Here is a 13,798-nt window from a genome sequence, read left to right as displayed (position 1 = left end):
CCACAGCATGTCAATTCTTTTTGCGGACTTCCATCGTTTCTGCACCCATTGACTTCCATTGTGTCAGACAAATCCGCAGCAATATCGCAGGTTTAAAAAAGATTTGCGGATGTTCCTGTGAGAAACACTGCAGATCGGAAGGGGGAAGAGTGTGGGCGGAGACTATGTACGGAGAAGATGTGCGTGTCTGTGTGTGTATCTGTGTATGTGTGTGTATTTGTGCGTGTATGGTTGTGTGTATCTGTGTGTGTGGCTTTGTGTGGGCAGGCATATTCCGATTGGACTACTAGTCCCATCCGGCTATGCCTGCTACAGTGACAGGAAGCCGGATAATGGGACAGAAGTAGTACCATCATCCAGCTACTGTGTTCAAGTCTAAAAAAAAAACATACACATATAGTACATACTGACCATACACCTAGTCTCCGAAGCCTTCGATCACCTGTAAAAAAAATTAAAATAAAAATCCAACAGTATACTCCCTGATCCGATGTAATCCATGTAATAATGAGCATCCGATGACGATCTCCCGTGGAGAGCTGTTATATGCGACCGCTCTCCAGGGGCTCCGGTGATACAGTGAGAGGAGGTAATCCTCTGCACTGTGTCCCTCCGCCGTGAGTTCAGTATAGTTCATACTGTCATTCTCACGCAGCGTTGCCGTGAAGTGAGAGCCTGAACTCAGGTAACCTCTTCAGTGTTGCACTGCAGGAGCCAGTGTCACCTGTCAGTGTGTCACTGGAGGCCTATAGTGCTGTCACATCTGCTGATGTGACAGCTCTATAGGGGAGATCATCGTGGGACAGTCGTTATTAAATGGACTGCATCAGACCAGGGAGTATTTGTGTTGGTTGTTTTTTTTTTGCAGGAGATCGAGGGCGTGGCATGGTTTGGCAGAACAATAAAGATGGCAAAACTGTGTAGTGTTTTATTTCATTAAAATACTTTTTTCTGGCTGTGTCTTTGTTTATTTAACCCATTAACAACTATAGCATTAGTAGTGGATAGGTATCTTATTGACGCCTCTCCATTGCTAAGCTGGCTTGATGTCACCTTACAATTCAAAAGTGGTATCAACCCCCAACTACTACCCCATATGCCACAGCTACAGGGGAGTGGGAAGAGAGGCTAAGTGCCGGAATTGGCGCATCTTATAATGCGCCATTTCTGGGGCAGCTGTGAACTGGTGTTTGTAGCCGTGGAGGGGGAAATACCCATGGCCCCTTCCTAGGCTACGAATATCAGCCGGCAGGTGTCTGCCTACCCATTTCTGGCTATTAATTATAGGGGGACCCCACATAGTTTTTTTTGGGGGGCCCCTATTTTAATGGCCAGTAAAAACTAAATATACAGCTGCGGGCTGATATTCATAACCTGGGAAGATCCATGGGTATTAACCCCTTCCCAGGCTATAAACATCGGCCCCTAGTCGCTGCCTTTCCCTCTATGGTGCAGAAAATTGCACGGGCGCCCACGCCATTTTATTTTTAGAAATTAAACAGATATTGCGTTTAATGCCGGGGTCACACTTGTGAGAAACTCGCACGAGTCTCTCGCATGAATACTCGGCACTGCCGCCGGCACTCGGGATCGGAGTGTACGGCTGCATGTATTTCTATGCAGCTTACCACGCCAGTCCCGATTGTCGGCAGCAGTGCCTGGTATTAAGGTCTGAGACTCTTGCGAGTTTCTCGCAAGTGGGACCCTGGCCTAACGCAGATTTTGTGTGTGTCTTTATTTCACTTTTTTATGTACTATTTTATTATGTTTACTCCTAAACATCGGGCTTGGTATTATCCATCTATAGATCTATATATGTATCTATCTATTTATCTATCTCTTTCTTTCTGTGTGTGTAAACATTATTGTTCAATGGAGTATGTAAATGAAGAGGTGGGACAAGAAATGACATCACAATTCTTTTTTTTCCTTTATTTAGCTTTCAAAAACGCAAATCCGAACAAAAAAAAAAAAAAGCATGAAAATCCGCATCAAATCCATGTGGATTTTTACCTGTGCTTTCTTCCAAGAGATCCAGAATCTACGCAGAAACTGTCACAGGCAATTTTGCAACGTATGCACATACCTGTAGCGGCTCAAAAGGCTGTTGAGAAGCAACAGGGTTTCTATAAAGCAATCCAGCAAAATCTCACCGGCGATGGCGGCGCCTGCGCAGTAGCATCTATAAGTAAGAGATAGATGCTACTGGACAGGAGCCTCCGGTGTCATTTTGCTGGATGTTATTTTTTTCTAAGCCTCATAATAGCCACAATATTATAGGCAAAATCAACAATAATATCAACACTATTATATGAATTATGTAAAAAAGGGCGCAGGTCACTGAGGGATCAGTGACCTGTCATAAGCCAATACAGATGAATATGTAATCAGAGTACAACATAAAGCCCCGCCCACAGCCTCACCCACAGCTCCGCCCACAGTCCCAGCCACACCCACAGCCACGCCTCAGAGCACGAGAATCTCATTAACTGAAAACTACAAATAAAGATTAAACAACAACCAAAAGACGGATTTCATCACCAGGTATCAATGTGATCAGTATAACGGCACCGACCTGACACGGTCTGTAGGTTACTGTGCACAATCCTGCTGACAGGTTCACTTTAAATTTAGATCTTTGGCATTTAGAAGAGGCGATGGAGAGCTTTTTTAAGACTATCAGTTACACACTCACATAAGTGAGGTAGGCCGATCCCACCACAATCAAAATATCATACAGAATGAACAGGTAGAAAAAAGACAAAGAATAAAAAAGTATGTTACATCCCCAACAACAATGTATGTACAAGGGAAGAACTCCAACACTAAACCAGAGTTGCACTCATTTATGGTGGACCATTGGAGCTACTATGAGTCCTGACCAGAAGAGTAGAGAAAGTATTAGCGCCCCCATTTCAGGAGAGATTGTGCAGTAAGGTGAACTCCTTAGGATCGAAAACATAATGTTATTTAGGACGTGGAGTGAATCCATGAAACCATGGCTCGAACAATGTCAACATATCTCCTGCAGGTGTGAATAAATGTATATTACACCCATCAACCATGCACAGCTTAGAGATATATCATGGCACAGGTATAATGATTTTCCTGTAGTTTATCACAATCCTGTTTGAAGTTAGAAGGTTTTAAAAGAAATTTAAAAGTCAGGATAAAGGGAAACTCTGCTGTTATTGTACAGAAATTCACACTTGGCCTCACTGCAAATTTAATGTTGTCGATCGTAAAAGCAAAGTTTGGACAAGAAGACTGGACCTGGTCTTGTAGGGACCACATGAGCACATTCAGCAGCACAGAAGGGAGAGAAGGTAGATTCATCCAATAAGATCTCAGAGATCTAGGAAACCAACAGCATCATTACCCTCCGCTCTCTCTTACAGGCCCATCATAATATATTTCTTCAAGTGATTTTCTAACTTGTCAGCACATTCTACATTCGCTGTCCTGACTTTGTTGTTTACAGATCTGGGCAGGTAACGGTCAGTGTCTTCTAATCCAAGGGGGTAGGTAGATCATCCAGGTGGTAAGTTCTACAAAAAAGGCTTTCAATACCCAAAGTCATTTGAACAGTTTTTGGTGGAGGAGAATGTTGTGGTCGGGAGGCCAAATGGTGATCGCACGATTGTGATACAGTCAGACTACACCACCTATAAAGCAGTCACAGCCGGTGACTGAGAAGAATCTGTAACTTCTCTGCATTGAGTGGTTACTACTCACCTGGGTAGTCATATGTAGGAATCTCCTCTTTACACCACTCATCACCCCTCACATACGTCTCTGCAGTATTAATACGGGTCAGATCTTCACCCTGAAACAAATATTGTAAAAGTCACAGATGGAGAAGTCACATCTATGATCAGCTCTAATCCTGCCATCTCCACCGTTCACATTACACAAGTATAAAACATATAATACTGGGGGATAATAAAAGACTGAGCACAAGACCTTCACCGGCGTCTACACATCATAGGGGAGATCTCATGACACCTTCTCTCCATCTACCTGATGATCCTGAGGAACAATGGGATCTTCTTGTTTACAGTCCTGTGGAAGAAGAGGACGGGAACATCTCTCTGGTGTTGTCCTCTTACTGGATAGATCTGGAGGAAACACATACAGGGACTGAATTCATTCTTTACATACAGATAATTATAAGCCGTGGGTATTTAGTCCTGTCTATTACCTGGTGATGTGAGGGGCTGGGGAAATGCCATCATGATGTCCTTATACAGATCTTTGTGTCCTTCTAAATACTCCCACTCCTCCATGGAGAAATAGACAGCGACATCCTGACACCTTATAGGAACCTGACACATACAATGATACCGTCATCCCCCCGATCTCTTCATAGTGTTACTGTATAATGTCCCAGCATTCCCAGCAGTGTCACCTCTCTAGTCAGCAGCTCAGTCATCTTGTAGATGTGTTCTAGGAACTTCTGGTCATTGATGTCCTCATGTATCAGGGGGTGAGATGGAGGCCTCGTGATTGGGCTCAGGAGTCTTTCGCATCCCTCAGACAAAGGGTCCTGACAGCGTTCACTAGTGGTCTTCTTCTCTGCTGTGTAATCCTGGTTATGGAGAGACACATTAATAAATCTCACTACAGACATTTCCAGAGTCCTCACCTCTCCAGTTCTGTCCATCTGTTATTCCCATAGAAAAGAATGATGTAATGTGACGTCATCAGAATCTCTCACCTCTCCAGTAAGCCGGAAGAGGATCTCTAGGGTGAGGTGTAATATCCTCTCCGCCATCTTATCTCTGTCCATATCCATCTTTGATGGGTGATTTAGAAAAATTCTCTTATATAGAAGATCTTCACTGAGAGGATCCGATATTGAAGAGACCTGAATAAGAAGATGAGCCGATGCAACATCATAACAATCCAGTGTAATAATACAATTACTGGAGATAATAAGGGAAACATATGAGGAGATTTATTATTTTACAGTATTCAGTTTTCTTCTTTACATCTACTAATAAAACCTATATATTTAGGCCACAGACAACAAGCACTTTCTTCCTCGGAGTCGGCAGCTGAATACGTTTCTCATAGACTCATCTTCCATAACGCTAATTCTCGTCTCATTTACCGACACTGGAATCGGCATTAGTAATACTGCAGGAGATATTCATTACACGTGACAGGAGAAATAACTACTTCATGGTGAGGACGACATCTCCATCTCCTACTGCGGCTCTAGGAACAGATTTGTCCAGAGTCGGTCACTGACTCCATCCCCACCGGCCTCTATATGAAGGTTTCCCGTCTTCCCCGCACTGTAATCTTCTATCACGTTAGATCTCAGGTCTGATTCACACACAGAAGTTTGAGGCTTTTATAAAAGCTTTTTTTTTTTTTTTCCCCACAAACACTGCGGACAGAAATTATCTGATCCCAATGTCTCCATGTACAGTGTTTTATGGGGTTTATTTCTGTCATTAGGTTTTCCTATATTACAAGAAAAACACTAGAAACATTTTAATATGTGTTTATTTTCTGAAGAAAATTGGCTCCAACAATTCTTGTAAAAAGAAAAATACATGGAAAAAGCAGAAGACACATTTTATTTTTTCACACAATAAACAATTGTTTAAAAAAATGATGTCTTTCGAACACCAGAACATAGATGTACACTGCAGGGACGGCACAGGGTGTCTGCAACAAAAATCCTGGTAGTTTAACCACTTACTGCTGCCAAAAGCAAACATGGCATCTAAGGTGTGAGAGTTCGGCTGAATGCCCCTCTACTCCCAAGTACTGGATAGTATGGGGCGGCCTAGTTACTACGATACTTACATGCCTAATAATGGTGTCTGGGCCTGCAATGTACGAAGGTCTAATAGGCCTGGCCAGAGGCAGCATCCAATAAGTTACCTTTTATCGCCCCCATACACATTAGAGTAAAGTTACATGTAAGCACTGATTTAGGGGGTTTGGCCGACCATATACCGTATTTTTCGGACTATAAGACGCACTTTTGTTCCCCAAAATTTTTGGGGAAAGTGGGGGGTGCGTCTTAAAATCCGAATCTGTGTGCTGTGCTGTAGAGGAGGGGGGCGGCTCTGGAGTGGTGTCAGGGGGCTGGGGTGGGCTGCCTGCGGGCTGCTGAGACAGCAGGAGGTTCTGTGCTCCCGCTCATTAGCCTCATGTAATATTCACTGCACCTGCTGTTCATCACCTCGGTGCTGAACCTGTGCCAAGTTGATTCACAGGGGAGCAGCGAATATTACATGTGCCTGCACTCTCCCCCCAACTCCCATCATGGATATGCCCCCGCTGTGCTGCTGGCAGGCACATGATAAAATAACAAACACTTAACTCACCTTTCTCTGATGGTTCCATGCTCACAGCTCCTCGGTTGCTTCCTGTGTCTTTGCTGACATCCGATCATGTAATCAGCACAGCACTGTGATGACATTACTGTGTGCCCAGGTCACATGATCCGATGCCAGGGAAACAGGAAGCGCAACCGAGGAGCTGTGAGCACAGAGCCATTAGAGAAAGGTGAGTTAAGTGTTTGTTATTTTATCATGTGCCTGCCAGCAGTGCAGGGGGGGGGGGGCATGTGTCTGCCAGCAGCACAGGTGGGCATGTGCCTGCCAGCAGCACGGGGGGGCGTGTGCCTGCCAGCAGCACAGGGAGGGGCATGTGCCTGCCAGCAGCATGGGGGGCATGTGCCTGCCAGCAGCACGGGGGGCATGTGCCTGCCAACAGGGGGCATATAGTGACCGGGGGGCCTGTACCTACCAGCAGCACTGGGGGGCATATAGTGACTGGGGGGGCTGTACCTGTCAGCAGCACAGGGGGGGGGCATATAGTGACCCAGGAGGGGCATGTGCCTGCCAGCAGCAAAGGGGGCATATAGTGACCAGGGGGGCATGTGCCTGACAGCAGCACAGGGGGGCATATAGTGACCAGGGGGGCATGTGCCTGACAGCAGCACAGGGGGGCATGTGCCAGCACAAGGATTGGGGTTATATAGATACCAGGATAAGGGACATATGATTTGTAAGACGGACACTGGCATTATAAGATAGACCCCGATTTAACATAAAAATATTTTTTTCTCTTTTTCTTCACCAAATTTGGGGGTGAGTCTTATAATCAGGTGCGTCTTATAGTCTGAAAAATATGGTAATGTATTTTTGGGCCTCCCGACAGATGATGCTGGGGCAGAGAAGGATCTGGCATCCTGAATTTCAGAGGCTAATCCGTTTGTTCTTCCTGTAGATAATCCTCCGCTAGAGCTATTTGTGTGTGTGGGGGAGTCAGGAGAGATGGCCGTCTGCCAAATGACCATTCAGCCAACACTTATCTCATGTGTATGGGGCCGTTAGTATTACACTGACAGCAGTGATGATACACGGCACTACAGTAGAACAGGGCATCACCGGAGCCATCAGAGGCTTGGATGTTGTATGATCGCACTAATCAGAGGTGTTTAAAAAAGTTTTAAAAAAGGTTTAATGTGAAAAAAAATCACAGTTTTAGCAATAAGAAATATCCTTCACTATAGGGAAAACAGAATCACTGCACAATGTTAGTTAAGTCACGTCCATAACAATTTTATTATACTTTATTATCCTATACACTGTGGTGTAGATAGAAATCACATGTCTGACAGCAATAGCTGGAATTGGGCCCACAATCTCAAGATTGAGATTATTCCAGTTATTCAATACAAAATGTGAAACTCTTATATTATATAGAGTCATTACAAAAAGAGTGATCTATTTCAAGTGTTTATTTCTGGTAATGTTGATTATTATGGCTTACAGCCAATGAAAACTAAAAGTCATTATCTCAGTAAATTAGAATAATTAACAAAAACACCTGCAAAGATTTTCTAAGCATTTAAAAAGGTCCTTTATTCTGTTACAGTAGGCTCTACAATCATGGGGAAGACTGCTGACTTGACAGTTATCCATTGACACACTCCACAAGGATAAACCCTGGACGAAGCTTTCCTAGCGAAACGCGCGTTGGGTGTGGTCGGGTCCCTGGCTGGTGGCATCTATTAGGTAAATAAGTTCCTCCTGGTATGTACTAATGGATGTATGATATACTTTCCGTTTTGCTGACTGATGCTTTTTACATACTTCTTATAATATATAATATATAGTATACCACTTGGTACTACCTCACATTTGTGAATATTTATTAATTTATTGTCTGATTGATTGCACTGTTGCACTTTTTCAGTCACCATATCGGTAGTTATATTTTGGAACTGGTTGAGTGCTATTACTATCTGCTTTGATATCGTATTGGGAGGTAGTTGTTCTATGTTAGCCACTTATTTTCCAGCCATCCCTTCCAGTTGTGTCTGTTCTCTGTGGTGTCTCATTTTTTATGTATTCGGTTTTACCTGTTCTTTAATAAAGTTGACATTATATTATTAGTGCAGTCTAGCATCCCTTTTTGGTGTGTACACTCCACAAGGAGGGTAAGCCACAAAAGGTTGCACAAAGATGCACAAGTAACCGGAATAACCACAGCCTTGAAAGGATTGTTATGAAAAGGCCATTCAAAAAATTGGGGGAAATTCACAAGGAGTGGACTGCTGCTGGAGTCATTGCTTCAAGAGCCACCGCACACATACATATCCAGAACATGGGCTACAAGTGTCGCATTCCTTGTGTCAAGCCACTCATGACCAATAGACAGCACCCGAAGCACCTTACCTTGGCCAAGGAGCAAAAGAACTGAACTGTTGCTCAGTGATCCAAGGTGTTGTTTTCGGATGAAAGTAAATTTTGCATTTCATTTGGAAATCAAGGTCCCAGAGTCTGTAAGAAGAGTGGAGAGGCACACAATCCATGCTGCTTGAGGTCTAGTGTGAAGTTTCCACAATCAGTGATGAGGAGTCATGTCATCTGCTGGTGTAGGTCCACTGTGTTTTATCAAGACCAAAATCAGCGCAGCCGTCTACCACGAAATTTTAGAGCACTTCATGCTTCCCTCTACCGAAAAACTTTTTGGAGATGGAAATTTAATTCTCCAGCAGGACTTGGCACCTGTCCACACTGCCAAAAGTATCAATACCTGGTTTAAAAACAACAGTATCATTGTGCTTAATTGGCCAACAAACTCGCCTGACCTTAACCCATAGAGAAACTACCGTATATACTCGAGTATAAGCTGACCCGAGTATAAGCCGACCCCCCTAATTTTGCCACAAAAAACTGGGAAAACTTATTGACTCGAGTATAAGCCTAGGGTGGAAAATGCAGCAGGTACCGGTGAATTTCAAAATTAAAAATAGATACTCCATACCGTTCATTATGGCCCCATAGATGCTCCACATAAAGCTGTGCCACATATAATGCTCTGCACCGTTCATTATGGCCCCATAGATGCTCCACATAAAGCTGTGCCATATATACAATGCTCTGCACCATTGCCCCATAGATACTCCACATAAAGCTGTGCCATATATACACTGCTCTGCACCGTTGCCCCATAGCTGTGCCATATATATAATGCTCTGCACCGTTGCCCCATAGCTGTGCCATATATATAATGCTCTGCACCATTGCCCCATAGCTGTGCCATATAGTGCTCTGCACCGTTGCCCCATAGCTGTGCCATATATATAATGCTCTGCACCGTTGCCCCATAGCTGTGCCATATAGTGCTCTGCACCATTGCCCCATAGCTGTGCCATATAGTGCTCTGCACCATTGCCCCATAGCTGTGCCATATAGTGCTCTGCACCATTGCCCCATAGCTGTGCCATATAGTGCTCTGCACCGTCCATTATTGCCCCATAGCTGTGCCATATAGTGCTCTGCACCATTGCCCCATAGCTGTGCCATATAGTGCTCTGCACCATTGCCCCATAGCTGTGCCATATAGTGCTCTGCACCATTGCCCCATAGCTGTGCCATATAGTGCTCTGCACCGTCCATTATTGCCCCATAGCTGTTGCTGCTGCTACAATAAAAAAAAAAAAAAAAAACATACTCACCTGTCTTGCTTGCAGCTCCTCGGCGCCATCTTCCCGGCGTCTCTCCGCACTGACTGATCAGGCAGAGGGCGGCGCGCACACTATATGCGTCATCGCGCCCTCTGCCTGAACAGTCAGAGCGGAGAGACGCCGGGAAGATGGCGCGACGCCCGGCGTGTGGAACGAGGACAGGTGAATATGTCATACTTACCTGCTCCCGGCGTCCCGCTCCTTCCCCCGGACAGCTGGTCTTCGGTGCCGCAGCCTCTTTCTCTATCAGCGGTCACCGGCACCGCTTCATTAGAGAAATGAATAGGTGGCTCCGCCCCTATGGGAGGTGGAGCCGCCTATTCATTTCTCTAATGAGCGGTCCCACGTGACCGCTCAGGGGAAGAGGCTGCGGCACCGAAGACAGTGTGACAGGCAGGGGGAGCGCCAGGATCGCCGGGACTAGGTAAGTATATGACAGTGCTCACCCGCCGACCCCACCACCGATCATGACTCGAGTATAAGCCGAGAGGGGCACTTTCAGCCCAAAAATTTGGGCTGAAAATCTCGGCTTATACTCGAGTATATACGGTATGTGGTATTGTCAAGAGAGACAACAGACCCAACAATGCAGTCGAGCTGAAGGCCGCTATCAAAGCAAACTGGGCTTCCATAGCACCTCAGCAGTGCCACAGGCTGATCGCCTCCATGCCACGCCAATTGATGCAGTAATTGATGCAAAAGGAGCCACGACCCAGTATTGAGCGCATTTACTAAACATACATTTCAGTAGGCCAACATTTTGGATTTTAAAATCATTTTTCAAGCTGGTGGTATAAAGTATTCTAATTTACTGAGATAATGACCTTTGGGTTTTCATTGGCTGTAAGCCATAATAATCATCATTATCAGAAAGAAACACTTGAAATAGATCACTCTGTTTGTAATGACTCTATTTAAGAGTTTAACTTTTTTGTATGGAAGAAATGAAATAAATTAACTTTTTGATGATATTCTAATTTTGTGAGAAGCACCTGTAGATGACATTACTAATATATGGGAGCACATAGGAGACATTACTAATATATGGGGGCACATAGGTGACATTACTAATATATGGGGGCACATAGATATTATATATATATATATATAGGGGACATAAGTGACATTACTAATATATGGAGGCTGTGAGGCGGGGGGTTCATATGTGAATGGTGATATGTATCCCCCAGGATGTGGAAGCTTTCCTCACCGTCTATGAGCACACGGCAGTGCGGGAGAACCTGCCAACGTTCCAGTGGATGAAAGTGGTGGCTCGATTCCTGAGGTGTGAAGTGCTAGAGGCCTACTTTAACCTCAGTCGGATGGACTCCCAGGACTACACCATGCTAAAAGGTGAGATCCCTGCCCGACTGGGGGTTAATACCTTCATGCCACACAGCATTGGGTGGGGACCCGGGCACTCTGGACCAGGTGGTGGTACTGATTAAGTGGTACATGGCCACTCAGGACTTTATGCGGGACATGGCTCCATTACAGCTGTCACGTTGGGCCCCACCACCCCAGGAGCCTGGGAAAAATCCATGTCACTCTACTGGGGCCAATCAGAACCGAGCGAGAGTGACAGCAGTCCCGTGTCCCCTAAGTCGGCCCCAAGGTCCAGTCGCGCCACAGCTATCAAGTGTTGGCAGTGCCTGGGCCCTGGACATGTGGATGCCAACTGCCCCTTGACAGCTGAACTCATGGTCTGTGGGTATACTCGTCCTGTGTCTATGTTCGCCCAGCCATTGTGCTCCACCACTGTAGGCAAGGTACTCCTTAACGGGTACCAGACAGATGCTCTCTTGGACTCGGGGAGCTTAGGGACTCTGGTACATGGGTCCCTTGTTGCTGGGAACAACCCCAATGAACGGGAAGTGGGGGTGGTATGCATACATGGGGAACTCTGAGAGTACCTGACCATGGAGGTTACGTTTTCCACCCCGTGTGGAGAGATAAGACGTGGTCAGAGTGGTAAAGACTCTTCCGTATGGGACTGTATTGGGAAGAGACTTACCACTGTTCTGGTCCCTGTGGAGACCAGGGTTAACCCTCCTAAGGTATATGATATTCTGGGCACGGAACCCGAAGATCCCAAGTCAGGGACACCTGCCGTGTAAACCCCATAGGTGTCCCCTAGAGGTATTGGCAGGTGAGGTCAGGGAGACCCCACTGATCCCTGAGCTGGAAGCACCCCCTGGTAAGTTTGGGACAGCTCAGTTCCAGGATCTCACCCTTGCTTGGGCACAATAAAGGGTGATTAAGGTTAATGGAGTGGCTCAGCAACTAGGTGCAGAAACGTTTTTTCCTCGCATGGCTGTCAACCAAGACCTATTGTATAGGGTTGACAAAATCCAGGATGAAGTGGTAGAACAACTGATAATGCCTCAATCCTTCCCTCGCACGGTGCTCAAAATGGCTCACACCCACATGCTGGGGGGGCACTTGGGGGCCAAAAAGACGCAGGAACGCATACTGCAGCATTTTTTTGGCCTGGGGTCTATGCGGAGGTCCAGAGGTACTGTGACACATGTCCAGAGTGCCAAATGACCTCACCTACCGGGAACTACAGGAGTCCATTGGTACCTCTGCCCATCATAGAGGTACCTTTTGAATGGATTGCGCTGGATCTCGTGGGGCCAACAGTAAAACCTGCCCGGGCCACCAACACATATTGGTGGTCGTAAATTACGACACCAAGTACCCGGAGGCCACACCGCTGCGGCACACCTCAGCTAAACTTATCGCCTGGGAGTTGTTTGCCATGTTCTGTCACCTTGGGCTACCGAAGGAGATCCTCACTGATCAGGTGACTCCTTTTATGTCCAAGGTGACAAAGGAACTGCGCAAGCTTCAAAAAATAAAACAGTTACAAACGTCGGTGTATCACCCCCAGACCGACGGGTTAGTCGAGCGCTTCAACAAAACCTTCAAATCCATGTTGAAGAAAGTAGTCTCTAAGGATAGAAGGAATTGGGACATGTTGTTGCCCTGATGTTCGCCATTCAGGAGGTACCGTAGGCTTCCATGGGATTTTCACCCTTTGAGCTACTGTAAGGAAGGCATTCTAGGGGTCTGTTGGATGTAGCCAAAGAGACATGGAAGCAGGAACCTACACCCTATAAGAGTGTCATTGATCACGTTGCCAACATGCAGGACCAAATTGCAGCAGTCATGCCTATAGTAAAGAAGTATTTGGTGGATGCTCAGGCAGCACAGAGCCGCGTATATAACAAAAAGGCCATGGTTCGCTCCTTTAACGTGGGAAATCAGGTGTTGGTTTTGGTGCCCACTACCGAAAGCAAGCTTATGGCCCAGTGGCAAGGGCCGTATTAAGTTTGGGAAAAAGTGGGTGAAGTAAACTACCGAGTTTACCAGTCCGGTGAAAGAAAACCTGAACAGTTGCATCACATTAATCTGTTGAAAGCATGGAAGGACTGGGAGTGTATGCTTACGGAGGCGACTCCCAACATATCATCTGGGGACCCTCCGATATCGGTCCAGACGGAGGCCGAGGGAGAGGTAAAGATAGGAGACACCCTCTCGAAACAGCAGCAGCGAGAGGTACGGAGATTGGTAAAAGGGAATACTGATGTATTATCGGGTTTACCCGGTCAAACCTATGTCATCCAGCATGACATTGTCACCAAGCCTCACGTGACGGTATAAATGAAACCGTACTGTGTGCCCGAGGCCCGCAGACAAGCGATCATGAGTGAGGTAAAACAAATGCTTCAGCTGGGAGTAATTGAGGAATCCCGTAGTGACTGGGCTAGCCCGATGGTGCTAATCCCGAAG

The 13,798-nt window shown here is 45.9% G+C and overlaps 1 protein-coding gene across 3 annotated transcripts in view; it reads right to left on the bottom strand.

Moving 5' to 3' along the window:
* Positions 1-13,798, bottom strand: part of LOC143767934 (uncharacterized) — a 96,948-nt gene that overhangs the window by 4,615 nt on the left and 78,535 nt on the right. For 2 of the 3 annotated variants that reach the window (XM_077256466.1, XM_077256467.1), the window contains exons 6-10: positions 4,718-4,867; positions 4,409-4,588; positions 4,202-4,325; positions 4,021-4,118; positions 3,736-3,826 (exon numbers count right to left, since the gene is read on the bottom strand). In XM_077256466.1, the coding sequence (XP_077112581.1) occupies positions 3,736-3,826; positions 4,021-4,118; positions 4,202-4,325; positions 4,409-4,588; positions 4,718-4,867 (643 nt within the window). The remainder of the gene's footprint in view (positions 1-3,735; positions 3,827-4,020; positions 4,119-4,201; positions 4,326-4,408; positions 4,589-4,717; positions 4,868-13,798) is intronic. The other variant, XM_077256468.1, reaches the window with a different exon arrangement.

This window comes from Ranitomeya variabilis, chromosome 4 (assembly GCF_051348905.1).
Source record: "Ranitomeya variabilis isolate aRanVar5 chromosome 4, aRanVar5.hap1, whole genome shotgun sequence".
Taxonomy (NCBI): domain Eukaryota; kingdom Metazoa; phylum Chordata; class Amphibia; order Anura; family Dendrobatidae; genus Ranitomeya; species Ranitomeya variabilis.
The sequence above is the reverse complement of the archived record's forward strand: the minus strand, read 5'-3'. Positions and strand labels throughout refer to the sequence as shown.